Source organism: Mercenaria mercenaria, chromosome 16 (genome assembly GCF_021730395.1).
Source record: "Mercenaria mercenaria strain notata chromosome 16, MADL_Memer_1, whole genome shotgun sequence".
Taxonomy (NCBI): Eukaryota; Metazoa; Mollusca; class Bivalvia; order Venerida; family Veneridae; genus Mercenaria; species Mercenaria mercenaria.
In genome coordinates, this window is record NC_069376.1 from 20,950,615 (window position 1) to 20,977,641 (window position 27,027).

At 34.4% G+C, this 27,027-nt stretch overlaps 1 protein-coding gene across 5 annotated transcripts in view; it reads left to right on the top strand.

The window, feature by feature from the left end:
- Window positions 1–27,027, top strand: part of LOC123540193 (uncharacterized) — a 42,584-nt gene that overhangs the window by 8,656 nt on the left and 6,901 nt on the right. For all 5 annotated transcript variants that reach the window (XM_045325007.2, XM_045325008.2, XM_045325004.2 and 2 more), the window contains exons 2-5: window positions 1,300–3,156; window positions 24,078–24,244; window positions 25,714–25,764; window positions 26,384–26,512. In XM_045325007.2, the coding sequence (XP_045180942.2) occupies window positions 1,677–3,156; window positions 24,078–24,244; window positions 25,714–25,764; window positions 26,384–26,512 (1,827 nt within the window). In that variant the 5' untranslated portion in view covers window positions 1,300–1,676. The remainder of the gene's footprint in view (window positions 1–1,299; window positions 3,157–24,077; window positions 24,245–25,713; window positions 25,765–26,383; window positions 26,513–27,027) is intronic.

Here is a 27,027-nt window from a genome sequence, read left to right on the forward strand (position 1 = left end):
TAGGATTCATTGCATTATATTTCACAAACAGCATGGAACTACTTTTTCCGGGATACCTTACACGTAACACTGTGTAGTCACCTCGTGTGTGGTGTAAGTAGTATTTTAAACAAACTTTTCCTTTTATAAAAGTGTTAATTTTAATGTTATTGTACCAGCAACCTAAATTCGTGAAACAAATATCATGTTACAGCTTGATACCACCAGTTTTGGAGGTTCTAGGACCTTTCCAGTAACATATGTCAATAATTATTTCCTTTTCCTGGCTGGATCTTAATATTGCCTTATTTCAGTATTTTTTCTCTCAACTGCACACAAATTACAAAATAGGCAGTCTCACATCTAACACATACAAACTGGCAATACTGAATTTTCTTCGAAAATCAATAAATCTGAAAATGTGATATTTTTAGTCTTTCTACATTTTTGCTGCAGAATTTCACTGAAATTGTCATTCTCTGTCATAAACTGACTAAACTATCCAGGTCAGAATTTCATCTAGACAAGTTCCAAATTTTACCCGTACGCAACTTGAATAATTTTCCTTTATCTTCAAGGAGAAGGAAATCATCTGTTACATCACATACAGTTATGAACTTATCTTGGAGCTCTAGGATAAAGGAGTGTCGTAAATACTTGTTAAATGTATGTGTATATGGGCACTGAAACAGTCTAAACTGCCAGACAGACAGACAAATGACGATTGTTATTCAATTAATAGAAAAACTGATTTTACTAGCAAACTGCATGTTCCTACTTAAGTATAAAAGTATGGTACTTGTGTTGAATCAATTTACCTCACCCACTGTCATATGGCTCTAGTCCATATAGAAATATTGCCTGGTTTCGAAAAGGATGACAATACTGCTTTATAAATTGAACATAACCGTGTGCAATACAAACAGCAGTATAAAAGTTATTGCATTCCGGAAAAAGATATATTTATTATAAAACGGGCCCATTTTTATACATGAACATGTGAAAATTGTCTATTCCATTTTATAAAAATATCACAGCTTTTCTTTTTAATTTCTGCTAATTCACCATAAGAAAGCAAAGTAATAAGAACAAATATTGCATTCACAGTGTGTGGGATATGGAGTACATTTCATTGATAAAAGATGTAGTATGTCATCAGCTGCCATAAAATAAAAGTTGCAATTTGCAGTTTTTATTTTACGTTACTTACTCACCCTATCACTTTAATTTGATAGTATATGTGGTCAATGATGATTGAATACATTTTATCCGAATTTCTATTCATTTTTAATCCTAGATGCCACTTCATTTATTTGACAGGTGGGAACTATCAGGAATAGACCAGGTGGACAAGGTCGTCAGGGCCCGGGTGATAACGGAAAACATCGTCTGCTTTAACGTTTCAACACCGTCCCTACTAGTGACTAAATATAGATATCTGGATATTAGAATAACGTGAACATTTCTTGGAGTAGAATAGTGACCCACCGGAAAAAAGTTCGATATTCGTCTGTTAGCGGTATGATGAAAATGGGGCAATAAAAATAATCTGAGGGCATCAAAGATCAAATTGATCATTTTTGAAAGTTTAATCAGTATTTCAAAATACATATAATATCAACAGCACGTATGTTCAATTGTTTTCAGTAATATTTTGGATAGGCATATTTTCCTTTACTATCTTGTGACAATACCAGATGATTAAAATGTCTGAAAGTGTGATGGCCAGTACTGAAAGCATGCCTTATAATCTTTCAACGGTTGGAACATCTGAACTAAAGTATAAAATAGAGCAGCGCTTCAAAGAAGAAGCGACTTTAGCGTACAACAGACAGTTCTCACCTAATCCACAACATAACGCATCACCCGGACCACCTCGGATTTCACCGAAGCCGCCAGAATATACTGAAGAACCCTCAGTGAACGAATCTAGTCCAAAGGTAGAATATGAACAACGAGTGTCAGGTCAAACAGAAGATGGAGTGGTTTATCAAACAGACGGTACAGTTGCAGACTATACGGAAGAAGGAAATAGGGCGGCAATGCAGTTGACGGAAAATGGCGATGAGGACAGAGAATTGCAACCTCCAGAACTTCCGGTTTCCAGTATGGGGCCCGCAACTATGCAGGACACAACCATTTCATATAACGAAATTCAGGATTCCTGTAATGTCACAAACGACTGTCCTGAGGATATTGCTACAGATGGAATGTCGGAAGATAACATGGCAGCAATGGCCTTGACTAATGAAGAAAATTTAGACCAGCGTATAAATGAAATATCCTCGGAAGAAAGTTTGGCCTATCAACAACAAAATGTTACAAAACACGAAGGAATGAATGGTGAAGCGTTGAACTATTCAACTGAAGGAAATGTTTACACGCAGCTTGGGCCGCCTACAGACGGCCGAGATCAACAACTAATTACAATTGATCCAAGCTACCTTAATGCACCAGCTTCAGAGCAAAGTGAAAGGGGAACCAGTCATAGTGCACTAAGCGCCGCATTACGTAGCGGGTACACAGTTCAAAATTTGACACACTTAACCCCGAGTCATGTGACACACGCAGCCTTTGATAATGCTGGTCATCTACTTCCACAAGCGGATGTCGAGGCCTTCTTCAGCGATATGGAGCGACCCATGGCTACGAGTGTGAGCTTGTCCGGGATGTATTCCACGGGGACGGGTCAGTTAACCACCCTGACAAACCCACCCGGTTTAACTCTTGCGCAGACATATCATGCACAGAACGGAAGTGGGCGGCTTATTACGCTACAACCGCCATCTTATTCCGATACTCAAGGTGAATATGGACTTACACAATTATACTCGTCTCGCCAGGGTACCATGCCGCCTCAGTACATTGGGTCCGACCAAGGATCCAGCTCATCACCCACACCGCAAGCAAACACATCATGGGGAACCAGTGGACAGGACACACTATACGCTACAACTACATCAAGCCATACAATCGGGAACCAGACTCAGAAATACGCATATCCTACATTAAATGACAGTCCCGTCGGAAGGGACGATTCTCAAATCTCTGCTCAGTACTCACGGACACCGGTGCTTCCTGCGGCCACCTCGTACACAGGGTACCTATCTCAGGACCTAAACACTGGCGGCTGGTACCAGAATGTACCCAGTCCTTATTCGGATGTAAGACCTACCGGTAAGCTTATTTTTCTAATTCACCTGTTTTATATCGTTTAACTACCTGTTTAGGAACCACCTGTAGGCTTAAACCATTCAAAAGTTCATCTGTCTCCCGTTGTCATAGGCATGATTTAGGTCGGGAAGTGGACAAAACGTAGAATCCATCTTATTATAATAGAAACGTTACCAATCATTTTACTAACTCCGCCTCTGTATGCAATGTGAGAATCGTTATAAAATTTTATTTCTGATTTTAGTTACTATCAGAAATCAGGAAGAAATTCAAAACGTGAACATTGTACACATTACACATTTCAAGCAGGTATTTACTGATAACAAACCCAGATCGATATACCTTATCAGTTTATTTGTGGACATATTTTATAACTAATTCCTTAATAAACAGTAGCGGGTATAAAAATGTCTACAAGAAAAGTCGATAGATCAGTAGCAAGCCGCTATAAATCAGTCCTATTTTAATCAAAATCTGTTTCAAAATCTGTTTCTCGTACAGTAAAGAGCAATAATTCACCAGTTTACTTCTAAAAAGATCAGTCGGATTTGTCATGTAATATGTTTAAACCTGTTTCTGTCATGTCCTGTTTGATCTCCTTTCTGTATCCTTAGTTCTCTGGGAGTCAGTATGAAACAGTGCCTTTTGGTTGTGACGCACATTTTCTGTTTAACATATTTTCAATCTGAATGCGATTTCTCAAACTCGGTCCCAGTGCTGCAGTGCTTCCCCTCATAGGTTGTATAGCTGTAATTTGGTTTAAAAAAATGTGAGAAAAAGTCCCTTACTTTTTGTCCATTTTAAGCACCTTTAAATGTATTTTACTTTCGTCAATGCCTCGTATTTTTGTATAAACCATAATTGTGCGATTTAAATATACACCTCTTCTTGAAAAAAAGTATTTTCCCGCTTGTTACAGGGTATGAATACTCTATATTGTAATGTCATAAAAAATGTTTCTTTATAATTGGTTAGTTCAAAACATTGATAAAATATGCTGCAATTTCGAAAGATTAAGTACACAAACGCCATGGGATATCCGAAATTTTGCATTTAACGGTCAATAATTCCAAATTTTAATGCAACTCGGGCAATAAAAGGACGGTTGTGGCAGTTTTGGGTAAAAAATTCACAATAATAGAATTTGATCAAAATTTGTATATGAACAAATTGTCATGTTAGAAACAGAATTTTGAAAACAAAATTGAGGGTCACCACGCTTGTTCAGGACCTAGCCCGCCCGCTTAGCTCAGTAGGTAGAGCGTTGGTCTACGGATCGCGGGGTCGTGAGTTCGATCCTCTGGCGGGGCGTATGTTCTCTGTGACTATTTGATAAACGACATTGTGTCTGAAATCATTAGTCCTCCACCTCTGATTCATGTGGGGAAGTTGGCAGTTACTTGCGGAGAACAGGTTTGTACTGGTACAGAATCCAGGAACACTGGTTAGGTTAACTGCCCGCCGTTACATGACTGAAATACTGTTGAAAAAAAGGCGTTAAACCCAAAAAACAAACAAACAAATTGTTCAGGACTTATCTGCCCATGAATATGCAAATTTGAAGAAAACCCCAGTTTTAAGGGCAGATAACTCCTAAACAAGCAAGGTGACCTATGATTGTTTTTGCATTTTTCTGTTTCTAACATATACAAAGTTTGAACAAATTTTATTATTGGGAAATGTCTGCCCCATCTCTCATACAAGAAACTTTAAGTGAGTTCTGCACGTTTGATAAACCGGAAGTAATGATATAACATTATTTGAATAAAGCCTGGACTTGGCATACGAAAACGAAAATCATTTATTAATTAACGACAACCTGAGTAAAGTTGTTAAAACGAAAATGTTACTATCTTTCTAAAGATAAAATATGATACTAGTTATATTATTCCCGATAATGTCTCAAAATCAGCTTGAATTGTGCGCATCTCTTTAAATATTGCCAATATCTTTAGAATAAGCACACGGACCTGTACATCTTATTTCAAATTATCATAGACAGTATGTTAGTTTATAATTGTGAGAAGTTTCATTAAAGTCTACATTGTGGAAAAAAATGCGAAAATGTAATTTCCATAGACTCCCATTTATGAAAACTTATGCGGGGTCCAAAGTTTTCAAATAAATGTTGCAAAAAATCAAGCATCCTATCTTTGTATTTGCCTATGTTTCTAAGTATCTTCAAATCAGGCTTTTAACTACTAGTACCTCGGCGTAGACAGTTATGAAGGTCGAGGCGGGATAAGGGGGCTGCCATGCATCCCTTTAGACAGTTTTTTAGGTACCAAATTCTTTGGTAGGACTGGCAGTGTGAAAATAAAAAATGTTCCCATGAAAAAAAAAACTCTTTCGGTCTGGATATGATTTCACTGTTTCCTGGCAACCGTTCATTTTTGGAAATGACAAACATTTAGATGATATTCAATCATATCTTGTCAGTTTTGGTGATAAAACGGATACCAAAATGTAGCTTAGACACTTGACTTTTATAAGCCGTATTCTGTATCAACAAACTAATTTGCATATTCATGTTACGGAATGACATTTTGAGAAAAAATAACATGTTCTAAGTTTAAGATCATTTTTAATGTACAAAACAGTTTTAATCTGGTCTTGAGGTCCCTCAGTATTTTCGACAGTAGCATCTTGTTTTTCAACAGCAAGTATGTTAGCTAATTTGCATAAAATGAATCAATGCCAGAACCAACATTTCAGGAAACACGACATAACATGATAAAATATAAACCGGTTTGAACACTTCTTTGGAGGAATCTGTATGTAACATACTTAACACATGTTGCAGTACTATTTCAGTAATCTTCTTTAATTGTATCATTTTTCGGGAATAGTCTACGAATATTGTATTTTCAAGTTATAAAAAAACAAAACAGTATTTCTCCATAACCGTCAAGCAGTGATTTTTTCCATGCAGGTGCTTTAAAATACGTTACCACTGTATTTGGTTGTATCTAAAATATGTAGCATTGTTATCAATATGATAATATAACTTATTTGTTTAACCTTAAGTTTATAGTCTATGATTTTTTTTCTTTTCTTTTGTCAACCTAGAAATCATCACAAACTTTATTTACACTTTCTATGTTCTCGTTTCATTTTGAATTTATGTAACTATCACTTTAGAACTTTATAATACTAATTGTTCCTAATCGGCATGTGGTTCTTCTATTTGATGGTTTTGTTATTGTTGTTATACTTTGACTCTGTGTTTTGTGTATATATTAGTTATGTAAACATACATTCACTGATAGATGGTTACAATTTTAGGGGCTGCCTTCTTGAATTTTCCTACTGGATATTAGTTATCATTGTTCAATGTGATCGTAAAGATACAATATGCAGTCATTCATGTTAGTAATAAAGCTTTTGTTTTTCTTTTAATTTCGGAAACACATGCGTTATTGTGGGATATTTAAGTACTCATTACTAAATAAGAATGAAGTAAATAGTGTCAGAAAATCCTTGTGAAGTCCATAACAGGACCTTAACTCTAGAAAAAATAATCTGTCATGAAAGCTTCAATGATATGAGCATGTCCACTTGATGTAGATGATGTACAACAGATGTTGATGATGTACACCAGGTGTCATTTTCGTTGGATGAAAACTGTAGGTGGAGCTGAGTACAAAATGTTCTGGTGTTGATGTTATATTTTAAAGTCAAAAAGGACCATAACTCCAGATAAAAAATCGGAAAGTCAAAAAATACGTGCATGGTTGGGAACCATTTTCCGGACACATTTTCATATTTCGGCTCCATTATTCCCTAAAAAAAAAGTTGACATAAATGAAGTCCACACTGCACAAACTTCAGCTCCTTCCGCATCCGAAATTGTAATCAGCATCGCGTTGTGACGTAAAATATGGGTTTCATCGGGCCTCAAATGGGGTCACTAAAAGAAGTTATTTTCCCCGTCAGGCAAACCAGTAGCCGGACAAATACTTTGACGGTGTTTTGCTGTTAATTTGATATCAAAATAAGTAACTAAACTATTTCTACACATTTCCTTAACATTCATCTCTTCAAAATTGCACATGGAACATAACCCGACGTTCAGTAGCAGCTACGAATGCAAACCGAGGTTGACTATAAATATCTTGAATTTCGTCTAACTAATTCTTGATAATTCCAATAGATATAGAATAAAATTAGTGTAAAAATCGACAGCCCTGCATCTTACGTAACTTTTACCGTAAAATCAACAATAGAACATGTTATCAGTAGACAATCATTATATAGTTTAATTATTTCTTCTCCACTTGATACCTCGGCAAGTGCGCAATGCTATCTTCTTGCCCCGTTAAGACAGAAAGTTGTTTTGTAAACGCATGTGAGTTATCATCAAAACCCCAAACATTATAAGCCTTATAATATAGTGGTTTGTTGTAGACATGAAGAACAAACATTTAAATGATCTAGATAAAACAATGACATGAATGACAACGAAATAAAGCGGATATTACATGTGTCCGGAAACTGGTCCTGTCCGGAAAATGGGTCCCAACCAGTATTTTATTTCAATTTGATTGAAACTGTAGAAGGAGTTGAGTACACATTGTTCTAGTGTAGTTGCCAAATCCGTAGGAGCACCTTAACTCCAAATTTAACAAACAGACATGGAAGTCCTGACAACATGCGCATATCCACTTTATGTTTATATTGCAGTTGGATTGAAACTGTAGAAGGAGTTGAGTACACAATGTTCAGATACAATATTTCAAAGAAAAGGACCGTAACTCCTGAAATAAGAAACAGACATAAAAGTCCCGAAAATATGCACATGTCCACTTCATGTTCATTTTGTGTATCAAGTTACATTTGAGTTGAGTACATTGTTCTGATGTAGTTATAATATTTCAAAGTCATAGCTCCGAAATTAAAAAAAAATGATACTAACAAACAAAATGATATCCTTTACAGATACTTTTAGTAAGTTCTTTAGATTCTGTATTGAATGATAGTAAAACAGGATAATACGAGAAATACATGTCAGCTTGATACAAGTTTTCAAGTTTTTCAAGTTTTATTTTCATTAAACCATAAGGTCATAGACCCATGTGGTACATATACATCATATATACATGGCAAAATGTAAAATGAAGTAACTTGTAGTTACTATTTTGTAACATTTAGAAATATTTAAAATATGAAATCATATAGTTAATGACTATACTGTATTAAGACACTTAGTCTGGCATCAGTCGTTAGAGTCCTTCAAAACAAATACTTCTATCCTCTAATAGCACTTTCTGGTAAAATTTACAATATCTCTGACTCTAACGACACTATATATTGAATGATATATGAATTATACTAAAACATTGAATAAACAAACACAAAATACTATGGTAGCTGATTTCTGCTATTTCGTCATGGAGAGTTGGCGTGTTTAAATGATATCTTGTTTTCTGTTGTTCATTTTCTGCAGACTAGCTAAACATACAAATGCAGAGAAATTTGTTTAATTCAGAGTAACAATATACTATTGTAGAAAATACTGAGGGTCTTAAAATTGTTTGATATATTTGAATTGATTAAACCTAAGAAAATGTTACTTTTTACCAATATTTTGTCATTTTATAGCATTCTCATTAATATTCATGAATGCGTGAAATAGTTTATTAACATAATAATATGGATAATAAAAGGCTGGTGTTTCAATCCTATTTTCGGTACTATTTTCTTTGGGGTTTTTTACCAAAATTGAACAAGATATGATAGTTGTCATATATATGGTTGTCATTTAATATAGAGTTCAAAAGAGTTATATCATGGGAACATTTTTTATCTTCACAGCTGGTCCTGCGAAACAATGCGGTACCTATGTTCATCTACGTCATTAAATTTTCATGAAATGCGACGTTTGATCACGTTGACGTCATTTCTTTTTCAATTATCCTTATGATACCGTAATATGTTTAGGCTTGGCAGGCGAACGAACGAACGTGTGTTAAAAGATGTGGTAACAGCGCGTGAGCGCGAGAAATTCTGTTAATACACGTTTATTCTCCTGTTAAAAATACTCCCTGAAAAAAAAACCAAACAGCAATTTCTATGCTAGAATGTGGGAATAGCACATGTTTTTTCGTGTTATAACATCTGCAGAATCCTGAGTGTTTGGTAGTGCCCGATCCCAGTATGGCTGTAATACGTTTACGCTGCACACATATAAAAAGGTGTTGTAACAGCATGCAAACGCGACAATCTGTTCAGTGTTTGTTAACACACATTTACACCCCGAAAAGTGTTAAGAAAAACATTTTTATCCTGGTTTAAACCTATGTTTACGTACATCTTGTTCAAACAATGAATCCGGGCTTACTTCAGAAAGTGGCCATTATGACTCCGCAAGGCAATAACCACCTTTGAGGGAATAATCACCTTAAAGGCCTAGTAGTAGTAATAATAATAATAATAATAATAATAATTTATTATAATTATTATTATTAACATTATCATTATTATAATTGATAGTAATATTAATAATAATAACAATAATAGATATAGTAATAATAAAAAAACAACATATTTTATAGTGAAAACTCAATAATTTATTTGTACTGACAAAAAAATATCTGCCAATATCATAGAAATGAAAAAAGGTCATACCGGTGAACTACTCTGACCACCCTGTAATTTTTCAGCCAAGGGGTTTTTGACTGAGAATACACACTCTGTTTGAACAACGAACAAATTTCTTTTAATAAAAGTGTGCCAAAAATAGATATACCTTTTATAATGTTATCACATATTTATTAAATAATAGTTTGATAATAAAATACACTGTTATTGATACAGTTATAAGGTGGACTGACTTGCCAATAAAAAAATGACCCCTGTTTATTGGAACCATATTGTGAAAGTCATTAACCCCCAACTGTGCTAACGAAGACATAAATCACTTGACTCACTGCCAAGATCTAGGCCTATGGACTTTATGCGATTATTTACTTTTCGGGCCAGTTACAGCGTAGTGTCGGGAGTATCAACCGCCAAATAATCAAGGATTACGCACAAAATCTTTTACCAATTCAGCTTATCAAATAAATTATGAAATTCTAAATCATAATTTAACCCGCTGTGCCACTATGTCGGCAGGGAGGGCCGCTAGGCCGCCAACTTCAGCAAGAAGAAATAATGAGCATATTTTAGTTATTCCTTTCGGCAGTGTGTTTTAAAGTAGTTATGCGTTCCAGAGCAGATACAAGTTATCTAAAAATGTTTGATTTGTTGTTGTTTTTTTTTTCCTACCATTTCTTTCTTTTGTTTTATGGTATGAAAGAAAGAGGTAATTTAACAGTGTTGAGTACAATACTGAATTCAGCTGGACTCGTACACAGCGGTATAGTAACCCTTATTTGGATCACTGCTCATCCAATATAATTCACTATTGTACTGAACACTGTTAAATAACCCCATGCCCATGTTTCACTTATATATTTTATCTGTATATATTTAATTCAAATGTATCAAACTTTACTATTGTGTATGCCAGTAGGGCTACATTCATAATTTCATGTTATGCAATATTCACTGGTAGTACACATTTATACTATGTTTAGGTATATATGCATTGTGCACTGTTTTAAACCTAATGCATTGTACTGTTGATACACATACATGTATTTTATGTTTACATAAACTATATGTAGAAATTATTCATATTTTCAAGTAGGAAATTTCGGATTTAGTATACCTTTAAAATGATATACTTTAATTAAAGGCACTGAGTGACTGACTTCCAGATTTTAGCTAAAAATGATATTTCTTGAAAATTGAAGTTTGGTCATATTATGAACACAGGAATATGAGTTTTTGTTTTTAAACTATCTTAAAAATGCCCAGTCAAGAAAAAAAGCTGCCCTTGTCGGGAATCGAACCCGAGCCGCCGCGGCAATAACAAGAACTTTTCCGCTACCGTTACCTATACCGCTACGGAAGAGTTTCTGCTAAATGTGCTTTAAGGGGACGCATATTGCTACATTCACAGTTCATACAGCAATGCGGAAGGGGTGCATATTCAAGAAATTGATGGTGGGAAAATAAAAAACATATTCCTAAACTGATATAATACTGATGGACACCTGTAATATTCAGTATTTTGTGGATAAGGATGTGGTACTATGAATGTAATAGGAAAACAGAGGTGTTTGTGAAAGTACATTCAACACAAAATATTAAGCTTTTGTATTAGGAAAAAACAGGTTTTTTACAATAACAGTGTTCCAAATAATGTTGAAGGGATGAGATTTTCTTTCTAACACACCAGGTTTGCTTAAACATGTAAAAATTTAACGCCACGTCAGTTCATCTCGGGATGGACGCCATATTTCTCATTGATAAAAAATGTAAACAAAAAATCAGAGTGGGATTAGCATTGCAAGGGCATAACATGACATTCTACACAATGAATACCTTAGAACAGATATCTAAGATGCTACACAGGTCAGGCGGGTTAAATGCATAATGCCGATCACTTGAAATTCATCTTGAAAAGGTGGTTATTTTTAGTTTGTTTACATGGTTTTTAATTTTCCCACGACTTCTCGGCGATTCACTGCAAATGTATTACTGCGCCGGACGAAAGGTAACTCTAATAAACAACGGGAGACAACTTAGGTGTCAGCACGTGTACGCTTTTTAAAAAAAGACATGTCGATGATTATAATTTCTTATCAAATAATGAATCCTATTCAGATATTCGTCTTTAATATTAGAAAATTATTAATTTCTGTGGACATTTGTCAAAAAATATTACCTACAGTGGACTACTTTGCGCATCAAACTGGTTTCCGCTTCAGTTGTGAGGCACTTCCGTTATACTTTTGACAACAATAACAAAACACAAAATGAATCGATAAAGTCACTTATAAACCGACTGCTACTTAAATTAGTGTAAGTAAAGTTGTTGTTACAACATTATACATGTTCGTTACGTTATGAGATAAAGTTTATCTTGAACTGCATAATCCATTAACTACGTTTACATGATATTGCATTTACAACTTATTTGACCCCATTTTTTTACGTGAATGACAGCATTCTCGTGCAACTCGTGCAAACAGAGTTATGAAAAGTATGGTGGAGAATTCAAGGACAAATTATAAATGACATTAAAATGAGGATAACTGTATATTCGTCCAGTTTTGATCATTGACATTCCTGCTGTGTATTAGTAACTTTTGTGAACAAGATTAGAATGTTGCTTTTGCACATATACACATTGATCGGACCTCTCAACAAAATTTCATACCTTATTTTAGGGATTTTTAAGACAGTACATTTTCAAAAGTTTGTTGAATGTGTTTTGATATTTAAGTGCATTGCAATTCATGAATACCAAGTTAAAAATTTATAATGGCAACATTTCTAGGCCTTTATTGTAAGCCACTAGACTTCTGTAATGATAAATGTTTAATGTATTAAGGGGAATATACTCTTTTAGTTTTGTAATGTGGCATTCCTTGACCACCGTATCTTTTCTTATGCACTACTTTGTAAACAAACTAAATAATGTGTTTTAGCTCACATATGCCAAATGAAAAGCAAGACAGTGAACTTATTTCACATTCTTTCTTTAAATTAGAATCTGTAGGACATTGATAAATGTTTGGACAAAGTGAAGCACTATTATTTTCGCACCAAAAAGTCTTAATTGTTGACTTTGAATGTACACAAGAAGTCTTATGTAATTCAACAATAACTTTCTTGTTTCAGTTTTTCTCATTTTTATTTTAGTGAGCAATCCTTTGTGTAGTTATAACAGTTGAAACAGTATTCATTTCATTTACCAAAACCTTGTACTTTTTTGCAGGTAAATTTTATAATACCCCACCCACTTTTTTCTAATTTCAAAGTATGCGTCCCCTTAAATATAGATATTTATAATTAAGGCAGTTTACCTCGAGTAGTTACAAACGCTTTCGATTTTCATTGTAAAATTTAGTAAAAACAACTATCCATAACATATAGTCTGTCAGTAATGAATTTTTAAAGCATTCTTAAGAAATATTGTATTAATTTCCAGGTATCTAAAAAATTGTTCTTTTTTGTTGTCGTACGATCTGGAGGCCAGTGCCTTTAATCATATTTTAGTGTACGTCTTTACACACTTTGTAGATAGCGAATGAAGTTGACAGTTTTCGGTCATAAACTATCAATATTAGGTAATAAACCAAGAATCGTGTTTGTTCTTGAACGTAAGACTCTTACACAATGATGGGTACGTGCATGTGAAGCAATGATTGTGGTTTCTGTTTGCATGTTTTAAGGGGAAAAAACAGATGTACTTGTAAAGAAGACTGTACATCTGGCCATTAACGCTCCACCCGATCACCTCCACGCCCGAACGTAAGGACATTACATCTGGCCATAAACGTTCCACCAGACATCCTCACCGCCCGTGCGCAGACCATAAACGTTCCACCCGACCGCCTCTCCAACCGTACGCAAACCATCAACGATTCACCCGCCCAACATCTGGCTGTAAACGCTCCACCCGACCACCTTTCCGCCAGTACGTAGTGACAATACATCTGGTGATACATAGTCCGCCCGAACCCCTTTAACGCCCGCACAGTTGACCATACACTGTCACCTGACTCCACCCCCACACCCCCCCCCCCCCCCCCCCCCCAACACACACACACACAACAAGTTATGGGTAGGTATAATACTGATGTCCTCAACAACACACACAAAACAAATTACGAGTACAGGTTGATAGGATTAGTTAAAGGCCGATAATTCTGATGAGACTAACTCAACGAATAACAGCGATTGTGTCCCTTTGATTTGATTACACACAAAAAAAAAAAGAAGAAGAAAAAAGAATCAAACGAGGTGTTTTTCTCTCGGTCAAACTGAGCGTGATGGGGGCTGTGTTTGTATGCTGTAGCACTTTTGACGGCACTAGATTTTACGAAAAATAGAAAGACATGTAATTTCTCCATGTTAAGAAAAAATTCACCGGACCTAGAGATACTTTTTCACATTAACGTATGTATTTATTTACTTACTACATTACATATAGGATAAACCTAAGGATCTCGAACTTTTTATATCGCAACCTCTAAGTTTCATGTATTTCAAAATGTATTTCAACAAAAGTCGGGTACACAAATGGATGGATGGTTACTCAGTATAATCATTAATGTATACTTTAATGCGCGGACATGCATAAAATCGTGGAAATACCGTTATATCAAACAGAATGATAAATACGAAAGCGCCTTGGTGTCAGAAGTTTTACAAGCCTTATCTTTGCACACGTTCGTAATAATATATTTTCCCTGATTTGAGGAAAATAAAACTTTCTAATCATTAGTTTTACCAGGAAGGTCTAATACGTATCAGTTGTTCCAGGTTTTACCGAGGATCCTATATAGATTGATTATCTATGACAATATATGATTAATTCTGAATTTTATTTGGAGAATTTATTTTACAAAAAAATAAATAGAATTCAAGCAAAGAAGTATAAAAAATATTTTATAGCTCTTTGATGCAAGTTCGATCCGCTAATAAATTGGACAATTCAAGAAATTCCTAATGTTGCCTAAAGCATAATTTAAATTCAAGTAACGGCCATGTGGTTGACACGTGCCTTCTAACATGTTCCCCTTTTTTTGTTTATTCGTCGGTTTGACACGTCCGGTAAGCCGTAAAATCATGCAGATTATGACCAGACATACGGTGTATTCGGATGGCATTTGACACGGTTATGCAAAGTCATAAACGCGCAAACCTCTCTATATCATTGTTAAATGTGCATCAATCCAGTCTGTATCAATCTATTAAGATAAGAGAAGTTGTAAAAAGAATTTAAAGAGGATAAATTGTCTAGCGATAAATAGAAAAAAGATAACACTATCATGTATTATGCAACGGATTTTGATCTTATGACTTCGGAGTACTTTCAGTACTATGGTAAGAATTTATTGAATCTCCAGTATTGTTGTCATTTCAGGCGGACGGACACATCGGTTCTTTGTCATTTATCCACTGGAGCTTCTACTTCATTTACTTTTTGTCAGTCTGATTTTAGTTATTTAAGCAAATTGTTTACAATTATAATGCATACCGAGCTGTACACACTTCAGCTTTTCACTCTGTGTGTTTTTTTTTTAAATGTGAGCTTTCTATCCTGGTATAAGCATAAAAGTATAAACTTGCATAAGGTATGACAGGAATATAAGAACGATGTTTTTTACATTGATCAAAAATTAGCATTGCGTTGACAAGTATCAATAAATTCAATTTATAGCCTTTACAACAAATGCATGCTTGTAGAATATTAATAACTTTTGTCTATAAGAAGGAATTCTAAATTTTGGAGCAGTTGAAACATTTGGTTCAGATTCTTGAAATATCCAACTATCTTTGAAAATAAAAAGTAACTCTGGAATATCTAGTGAAATGAAAAGAAACATACAGTGTACAGCTTTATCAAAAACATTTCCGCGTTAAAAAGAGGTAATTACATGTCGGTTAGGTATACAACTTTGTGTAATGGACCCGATTATGTTCTAAGAATGTCACAAAATGTTTATATATAATATATATAATAATAATAATATATTTCCACCCTATGTTTTATTGAAAAGTCCCTTTCCTTCATCGAATGACCCAAAACATAGAAGTATAAAATTTTATTTTTATAGCTCTTTGCCCAAAACTAGAATTTAACATTCGTTTTTCACCCGATATGCGCTTTAAAAATAATATAGATAATGTAAGAGCACGTAGTATCCATTAATAGTTCTTTTTAAAGTTTTAGTGTCTCTTTAATGGTGTTTTACCTCTAAGTACCTCGTTAGTGGCCCAGAGTGTCCTTTCAAAACATGTAGCCGAGGCGGAAATTTGCTGAGAGAACTGGAAAAGTTAAATCAAGAAAAAATATTTACTTTTCAACAGATTATCTAGTCGGTAGCCAGAAAATGTATATTGGAGTAGTAGATACATATGTTATACGTATATCTTTAGGATCACGTGCGTGCATGCTTCCCTCAGGAATCGCTAATGGAGTCTTATTTAATTAAACGGACCGCAGATAATTTACTACTTCGTTAAAACAAAGAAATATAAAATACTTTATTTTTATAGCTCTTTGGTTAAAACAGTAACACATTACAAAAAGTAAATAACATAATTATAACGTATGCACACGACTAATTTTGTTCCATACCAGCTTCCGTAGCAACTAACACCCCACTTTTTGTTGACACAGGCCATTTATAACCTCTAGAAACATGTTCCCGTTTTCCCACTAATTGAGCACTTGAAACGTGTGTTTATTTTACTTTCTACCAGAAACTGGGGAATAAAATCTGACGAATACAGGATACATTATTTATTTTGTGTATAAACTTAGAAAATAGTGTGGAAACATTATTTTTACTTGTAGTAAAATGGACCTAAACGACTATGATTCGGATATAAGGCTGTTAGCGAAGTACTATCTTCCAGGTAATGTAAACATCTGGGTTTTTTTTTTTCTTTTAAAATATCAGCTGCGTTCTGAGAAAGTGTAATAAATTTAACAATATAAAATACTAAATATTTAGTTTATCATAAGAAAAAAATATAGTCATGTAGGTCTTATTGTTCCAAAATGAGTGGTTAATTGTGCCTGTGGTACAGACGTTTTCCCCAGGTTTCCGTATACATTGATATAGTACAGCTTTAAATAGATAACTTAATTAACCTCAACTAGTCGCAAATATTTATAAGTAATAATCTTATCTCGAAAGTACAAAACAATGGTTTTGTAATTTAAAACGATATACGTTGTACAGATTGAGAACTTTCTAATTGTGGACGAACACACAGTGAAATCTAGACTGGCATCAGTCGTTAGAGTCCTTTAAAATAAACATCCCTGCCATATAATCCTCTTTAATAGCGCTTTCTGAAAATAAAACAATAACTCTTATCTCTGACACTAGCTGGTGAGATGAGCCCAGAGAGAAAATGGTTTTCTGAAAAAATGTCAGTGTCAGTATGAAGAAAGAAATAAACATTACAACAGATTTTTTTAAATTTCAACAGACTTTGTAAGTCTCCAGTGACTATAGTATACCCAACGAAAATCGCGGTTAGATACAGGTTTGGAGTTGTTTGAGTGTCCCTTTATGCGTCCTTCCGCAGTCATATCTTGGTAAAAACTAACCACATTTAGATGAAATATGGATATTGTAATAACCCGGAGCTGGTTCTTCGCATTTTTTGTTTTGAAAATCATCTACGTTTCAGTTTGATCAGGGTTATTGCTACTGAATGAATTAAAAAGTGCAATATTTGTCCTATCTCATAGAGACTTACCCAAAGCACTCTTTTCACGAGGGTAACAATCTGTATATAGAGTGAAATTGTTGAGTCAACACCGTTTGTCAATTCTAATCATGTCCATGTTATATTAGTCTGTGTTCCATGTGTTCAGACACTGTGTTTTGTTCACAGGAGATAACTCCTGGAGCTATTCAAATTTTGTATAAATAGGTCCCTTTTCTTCTCAAAACACGAGATAATCAGAGTCAAGAAAGATCGTCCAGAATATATAATAGAAACGATTTAAAAAATTAAAAAGATTATCTAGTCGGTAGCCAGACGAATCAATGCAATGGAAAAGTAAGCTATCTATGATAAATGCTCTGCAGGATAACAGTCATGCGTCTAACAGTCCCGAAATTGTTTTCATTGATTTTCTCATAATTGTAGGTATTTTTCCCATACTTTGACGCATATATATGGGTAGCAGAGATTGTTCTCATTCCAGCAGTAGCTTTTTCAACATAATTTACCATGTGAAATTCTGTGGGTTTTGACTTTTTCAAAAAAATCGTCTATTTGTTGACAAATTTCGCTACAAAAATGTCTCTTTCCCCAGAGCATTAACTGATTTGATCTTTACATAGTTTTCTTTTCAGTGTGCTAATCCTTATAGTACTATTATGCACGCTTTTTCATGGCTCGAGGTAAAAAGTGCATATTTTGCATGAGGTACTGGGTCAGTAGTCACAGTCTTAGCGGAGTTGTCTCTATTTTGCAAAAAAATTTACCGAGGGTCATTTTTTCAACTCAAATAACTCTTTTTAAAAAAAATATATTTTTTAATTATTTTTTCAGACTGTGTACTTTGATGCAGTTAGCTACACATATTTCTATAATATGTTGTGCCTACTTGAAGTTTGTGTTTTTATTTCCGTAGCCTATATTACAGTATTAACTTGTATCGCCACATTGAACTGCTCTGTATGTTTGTATTTATATCTGCATGGTATTGCCCAATTAGTCGCGTTGAATTGATATTTCGTGTAAGAGTTTTTAATTACTCATATATTCATCTCCAAAACGTTTAATTATCAATTAAGTATGACCAGAGTTACTGACCTTTAATTATTATTTAATACCAGTTGATATTTAGTCTGAGTGTTTGTATTTTATCATATCTACATCCCTGCAAAGTTTTTTTACTATCAGATTAGTATGACCTGAGTAAATGCCCTTTCAAAAGTAAACAAATGTCCTTTTCTGGTCATATCTTTGTAAACGTTAGACACATTCAGTTGATATTTGGGTAAATTGTTATTATTATATCTGTTCCTTGCAAAATACTATTAGAATCAACCTTGTGTTATCAGTGTATCTGCCTCTGATTTTGTTAAAATAATCAGATTTGCGGATGTCTTGTCATGATGAGCTTTGTACTATTGTAGTGTTAGGCTATGAACTGGGGGACTCTTTTCAGGGTTTCTTCCGATAATTACAGTTATTTCTGCATCCAAATCAGAAGTGACAGTTTCATGGTTCTTTTTCATTGGAGCCACGTAACGAAATTTCATGGGATAAATCATTGAATTTTTTTTTTTTTTTTTGTAAATAATGTTATAACCAGAATGATAGAATAAACTTAAATCAAGGTTTGTTAATGTGATCAGTGTTGAAGCACGGCGAGACCCCTGGATCGCCTCTCTGTACCGCCTGCATATGGAACTGACAAATTGAACCTTTGATTGATGATAATTATAAAACTTTATATCCGAATCGAATCTATCCAGATTCTCAGGATTCTATAATGAGAGAGATTTTTTTCGACAACAGTAACACATGCGCTTTTGTTACAGTGAACATATGTCAGAATCACATGCTTGTTAAGTAAGTAGTGAATGTTTAGCAGTTACCGCTTACAAGCCATTGATGTTTTGCATTTACACGACCTGATGAAAATTGTATTTGAGCCGTGTTTGTAGAAACTGAGTTTCTTAATAATAATAATGGCAAGGGACCTGTTACCAGACTATGATTTATCATTATTTCTTAATATTGATTTTCAAAGTTGTGGATATGGACAGTCTATATCAATATAATATTAGAATTAATCTGTAAAATAGACAATTGTCAATGTTATATAAAATAAAAGAAAACTGCAAAAATCTGAAATTTTCTGACAAATTCTTTATTATCAGTGTAGTGGCTAGTCTGTGGCTAACAAAATAATTCTGAAGACTCTAATCTACGTAAAAACACAAAGTTATATATTGACAAAAATGCATTCCGTCTATCGTTTTACCCGACTATACATTATTATCAAAAACTCTAGGTTGGTAATAGCAACTTTTATACATTTCTGAATATCATCATAAGTTTTGAACTTCTCATGAAATACAATTTTTAGTGGGTATTTTCCATTGAACATTTCTGCCATTTTTGAAACCAAAAATATCTTCATTTCGGTTTAGTCTTTACTTGTTAAAGAACTATCAGGATATTTAGTTCAGGATATTTAGTTAGCGTAAGACCAACATTTCCATGTATAAAAAGAAAATTTAAAACATTTCTTGGGCCGGAATTTTACATATAGGGTAAAGAGATGTTTGACCAAAAAAAAAGAAAGACATTTTTAAAGATATCTTAACGCTTAAGAATAGCCTTACGTTTTGGAAAAAATTCAATCATAGAAAGAAAGGGTTGTTTCACGTAACAACTGCATATAAAACATGTATATTACTCTGCAAAACAATTGTCAGTTGACTGATACATACGTAGTATACTCGAGTTTGTGAGTAATTTTTAAAAGTTGGGATTATTAAAACTAGATCATATTCGTAAAGGCCGTAAGCTCCGTCAATACATAAAGGCCGGACAACATGGACATGGCCGAAAAATCTGCGTTCCCAACCTCGAGCTCCTGTGATACATACATTGGATTCCAGAAAATGACTGCATAACGGGGCAGATCTTCGTTTTCACATATCTAGGTAGACTTACAAAGTCTGTTGAGATCAAGTTATCTGTAATAAAGTTTATTCTTTCTTCATACTGACACTGATATTTTGTAAGAAAACCATTTTCTCTCTAGGCCAATCTCCACATTATTATAGCTGGGATGTAAGCTGCCCAGCTCAGATCGCATTTGTCCAGTCGTTAGAGTCAGAGGTTAGAGATATTGTAAATTGTTTTCAGACTGTGAAGTGCTATCAAAGAGGATTGATTTTATGGCCAAGTGCTAAATACATTTAACGACTCTAACGACTGATGCCAGTCTAATATCCAGGTAGAACGTTTCTTTTCAAGTGAAATTTGTTTTTAAAGGGGGACAATTTTTTAAGAACGCTACGGAACAAAGATGTTGTTCGTTTATTAAATATTTCTGTGTTTTGATGATATACTCCTAAAGCTTAATTATTGCAATAGATCCTGCTTCCGCTCCTGCAGACATTTTGAATACTGTGTAACTGTTATTTTGATCTTGCATGTACGAAGCTGCATTCATGAAACACATAGTTACGGCATTCGTGGAACAAACAATAGTGTGAAATATGCTGCGTAATTCGATTATAATAAAATCTTAAACTGTTTTCTTAAATACCTGTTCGTAAACGATCAGGGGATTCAAAATCTAGAAAACAAATAGTAAAGTACTTATTGCGCGAGGATAAGAATGTGTGTAAGATTGTCGGTTTAAATAAAATGTTTTGCCTATTCGCGCATTATGAAAAGTGCCGTTTGGACATTCAACTGGATAACATGTAGACAACTCTGTTCAACGTTCATTCGAATTCAAAATTTATATTTAAACACACAGCGTGAAAAACAGAATACATTGACCATATTTCTATCTTAGTTGTACATGTCTGCTCATTAGCTGTCCGTATTTAATGTGATCAGTTTTAGTGCAAAACTATCCTAACTATCCGGTTTAGATAAGATTGCAGATTTAAGTGGGTATATAGTTCATTCAAAGTGCACATGTTCTGAAGCTAATGAGAAACTAATGGTATGTGAAGACTGACAAGTACTCGTATTTGTTTTAGACCATTACTGAAAAAGACATCAATTTTAAATTTAAGAAAATGCAGCCATTTTACTGCTTTCTTAAAACGACATGAAATTAGTTATTTTGGTCCTAGTTTGGAAAAAAATGGAATCCTATTGTTTTTCAGAAATAAACAAATACAAAAAAGTATATATAAAATTAAGTTTAATTCACTGTTTTGTTTCATGATTCCATGGGAACAAAATGGCTACCATTACGATTTATGAGCCGATATTAAAATCTTTTCACTGCCTTGAATATTTTGTTTTTTCAACAGAAGGCCTTAACAGATACAATGAACATCAGTCACAATGTTTCCCTATCCTTTAGTCCTAATCTAAAATAATTGAAATCACTTGTAATAAATATGTACTGGATTTGTGATTGTACTGTATTTTGATTTCGCAATTTCTACGTTTTTCATGCACTAGAGGGGAAGTTGGTTTTACAGGAGTTGGTGGGGATTTGTACTTTGATGGGAATGTCCTTAAAACACAAGTTCAGTATTTTGCGTTCACGTTTTTATATTCTTATGCTAAGTCAGGAAGATCGGCTTTCATGCGTGCTTCTGAATAAGACTTAAGGATATAAATTAACCACGCCGAATAATAAACAGGAGGGTGAAAAACTAGAAACTTCTCGTGATTTTTACAAGCAAACTGTCGACGGAATGTTTTTCTTACAGGCTAGATGAAACAGGCGGAAATCCATCGAGTTGAATGTTCTGAAATAATCAGAAATAAAAACTGACCGAACATATATACGCCCAAGCTGTAATAACTTATTTCCCGATGCCTTACCGATAAACATTTCTCTCAAAATTTTAAATGATCTGAAGTGATGTTTTGACTGCGCAAATTAGTGTCGAGAGGGTGCTAGGTTAAATGCATGCAGGAAGGAAATTAAAGTGTTTAGAAATGACACAATTAATCATTTTTCTTGTGTTAATATTTTCTAGTTTATCATATTTCTTCAATATTATAGCATAAGTTCCATTCTTTATAATGCAGTATCGAGTCAATTTTCATAGGAAAATGGTGTAAATTGATGTACCATAATTTTATGAAGGCTTGCACAATATGCATGTCTGTGTCTGCGCATTCGGACACATAAAACTATCGGGATATCACTAAATATAAAGATTTATTCAAGCCTTACCTGTCGTCTGCATGCGTTTAAAACAGAGTCTGATTAAAATATCGTACCGATTGGGGGAAGTAACACAGTGTTAGAGTTTAGTTTAGTTGCACACGTAGTGGTGTCCCCTTACAGAAAATTAAAACCGTTAAAATAAAATTTACTCACGCCGCAATCGCGTAGCCATGGAATAATGTTGCAAAATGGCCTTATGAGACTATCTTTTAATGTATCAACGTCAAATATTGATTAGGAGAGGGGCTACAAACATTACTTCTGTCTGGCAATGATAATAATGCCATACATTGCGTCTTCTTTTCGAAAAAAAAGCGCTATTTACGACGTATTTAACATAATTATTGTGACCATTTGTAATCATTTCAGAATTACAAGTTCGTAAGTTTTAAGCTATTTTATATAGGTAGCTGTCACGCCATTTTGTCAACCAACGGAAGTGGCAGTGAAAACGCCTGCGTACGCCGAGAATCTCGCTCTTTTTACCTATCCTCGCGGTTTTGTCGTTTTCATTGCCAAGCCGGATTCAATCCACTTCCGTTAGTTGAAAAAATGGCACGAGAACTACCTTGTCACATTCTTTATATCTCCGGCAAAATCTTGATATATTTAAGAAGCATTTATATCGAAAGTTATGGGTTATTTGGTGATTGTATATGTAAAGAATTTTCAAAGACGAGAAATAACGTCAAATCACCGTCGGCTAATCAAAACGGCGGCTATATGTCCAGTCGCAAGGTACCTGTGGGTAAAAACTGCCACGAAAAAATGGTATTTTTGTTTGTATTTTTCCTGTCTGGTAGATTGGTTTTGAATCATGATGCGGACGTCATACATAGATAATTTGTTAAGACCTTATATATATATATTGGTTTACTTATTGAAACAAAATCCTGATATGCACTGAGTGTAAGTATACTGAATTTAGCTGCGGTCATTGGTGTAAAAAGGTATAGCCTTTGTATACAAGTAATATGAAATAAGACACTGCCTCAATCGGGAATCGATCCGACTTCAACTTGAAAAGAGCTGTCTAATAACAGCATCGATTCCGTAGCATTTTAAAGGTAGATTTTGGAATAAAAACAACACTGCCCATATTTGTACTGATGTGCAAGACGTTGTGGTTCAGACAAGTTATGTGGACGCTAATTAGGCACAAGGAAAAGTCGAATTCTTCCAAAAAATCCGAAGTCAGACGCTCTGTACACGTGCCGGAAGGACACATTTTTTAATTCGATAGTATATATCATTCGGTATATTGCATGTTCGCTTCGCGACGAAATCCCTAATACAGAACATGGAAGGCTTGTACTCGGCTCCCGCTGTCAATGTTATGCTGACAGACCCTTTCTACCCACGCTAAGAATTACATTTTAATTATTTTCACGAATAATGAATTAAAAAAATTCTCATGACTTTATTTTTTCTATTTCAGACGAAGATTATTATGCAGAAGGAAGGGAATGTGTCAACTGTGGGGCTATATCCACTCCAATGTGGCGCCGTGACGGCACAGGTCATTATCTCTGTAATGCTTGCGGTCTACACCATAAATTGAACGGTCTCAATCGGTACCAGGGTAAAAGCTCTCCTTCCGCGGAGGTATGATTAATCATTTAGTACTTGAACAAACTTGTTTAAATCAGCTTACCTGCAGGGCCCAGTTGTTCGAAACTTTAAACGGCTGTTAACCTAACCGCGGTTAAGTTTTGATTCAGTATATTAGTCTTGGTGGGAAACAATAGTATGGTATTTTGATTTTTCTGAAAAGACCATTTAGTGCTCATTCATCTGTTTTTCTAAGTCTTCTAAAATGTTAAAATATAACCGTAAAATTTAATCGACAGTTAGCTCAATCACCTGTCAAAGTTTCGTACAACTGGGTCCAGATCTATTTCAGAAGATGTGGTAGAAACCAGGTAATAATAATAAGACATTAGGATCTGTGTACTCTTCAAGTACTCGTCACGTTAATACGTTTGATGTAAACTATAGAGAACAGTTATGTCCCTTGTCTAAACGGATTGTAATATACACTTATTGAATGGCTTGCCAAACTACAGCGCTAGGTCCTAGGTCCGAAGGACAGACAGCAAATACTTTTGATCGGTTAGTCATTCAATAAGTGTTTAATTATTATGTCAGAAGTATTATCATATGTTTGTCTACAAGTTTTGACTTTACAACTTAGCCAAGTAAATTTTAATTTTGAACGCTAGACCAACCAATTGCACAAACCATAGATTGGTGAATTATGTAAGAAGTCGTGTAATAAAACTCTCTATAGCCACAGAGTTTTTTTTAGAAGGTTTTGGTGCTATCTCGGTATAAAAGTATGCTCGCGATCTGCTTTAAACTGTACCATTGCACAGATACACATTTTTACGGTGCCCCTAAAGTGACATGTTACACACTTTTTTTCCAATTAGGTAATGTGACACTTTTTTTATTTCGTCTAAATGAAATCATTTCGTTTAAACGAAATAATTTCGTTTAAACGAAATAGTTATTTCGTTTAAATGAAATAATCATTTCGTTGAAACGAAATAAGTTATTTCATTTAAACGAAATCATTTCGTTTAAACGAAATCATTTCATTTAAACGAAATAAGTTATTTCAAGTTTAAGATTGCCCGCGAAGATAAACGAAATAACTTATTTCGTTTAAACGAAATGATTATTTCGTTTAAACGAAATGATTTCGTTTAAACGAAATAAAAAAAGTGTCACATTACCTAATTGGAAAAAAAGTGTGTAACATGTCACTTTAGGGGCACCGTACATTTTAATGTTAATAGTTACTTATTTACATTCAATAATTTTCTGACTGGCGGTAAAATAAACTAAGTGAGGTTAAAACTAGAATTTGATATTATTGCACCTGGTATAATATTAAAAGTGTAGTACCCTATCTAGAATATTTTTCAAATTATCTCCCTTCTTAACATAGAAATACCAATTGCGTAGCAGCCCCCACCCACCATCAACTCAAGAACACCTACCACCACGCAAACACATAAAACGTGAATGACATGCATATTGTTCTACTTCATTGCATCACATTTTTTCAGGATGAACCACCCGAGGAGAAAATCAGAAAGTTTGAACAGAAGTACGACAAGGTAAGACAACGCTTCTCTTGTTTAAGCGAGGAACAGTAACATACTGTTATGTCAAAAGATTAGGATTATTTACAGACTCAAGTTGACTGTTCGTTGGCTATTTTAGACATGGAGATTTTATCACCAGAGAGAAGCAAATGTACACGGTCTCTTGTATACATAGATACATATTCTTTTTAACAAAAATGCTTACTGTTTTCTACGTGCATGAAAAGAAATCCGATACTTCCCGAGAGAAAACATAATAAGTACACGAAGATGAAATTTACACTCGGATATTTTGTACTTTCATCAGCCGAGTTAATAGCCATTGGAACATATATACGAACCTGTGTTTTGTTTAAGAGATAATTTATTTACAGAAGATGAATAAAATATGTGACTGGAATGGAATTGTAAATAAATGTGGACATGATACAGAATATATAGGTGGAGAGTTTGACACTGGCTCCTATAAATGATTTTATTTTATCTTGTGCAGATTTGATATAAATCAAGCTTGCGTTGCGACTTAATAACGTATTGCATTCGTGAACTTGCCAGTTCTCACTAAGACATGCGATTTGAACACAACTAAATCGGTGTTACTTTTAATGTTGAGTTATAATTCTCATTGTAGACAAACAGTAAAACCCGCATGGGTTTACAATGTGCCAACTGCAATACAACAACAACTACGTTATGGAGGCGTAATGGCGAAGGGGAGCCTGTATGTAACGCTTGTGGCCTCTACTTCAAACTTCATCAGGTAAGACGAGGAAATATCGATGGCTCTATTCCTACCCTTGTCTAAATCAGCGGGCAGCAATTCTCATTCAGTATGATGGAAACATTTCAGTCTATCATTCAGTGTCAATCTTATACACTTAATATATACCAGAAGAAAATTAGCTAAAATGTCTTTGCCTCCAAGTCGGGAGTTTCTTGACACAGAGTATTCCAAATCAAATACCGGCGTGAGACAAAAATGAATCTACCACGCCGAGGTTGAGATTTTGCCCCAAAAAGCGAGGTTCTTTTCTTCCATATCTAATTGGGGAAAGAGGAGGTTGTGGAGAGTGGAAAAGACAATATATATATACACGTGCAGTGTGACGTCACATTATAAAGTCGTAAACTACAAACGCGATGTAATAATTTGCAAAATTTTCTTGATGGATTTTAATAATTTTTGGTACACATGTGTAACATCATAAAATACAGGTCAGGTTCGACTTTGAGGTCAGTAGGTTAAAGGTCAAGGTCACAGTGACTAGGGGTGTA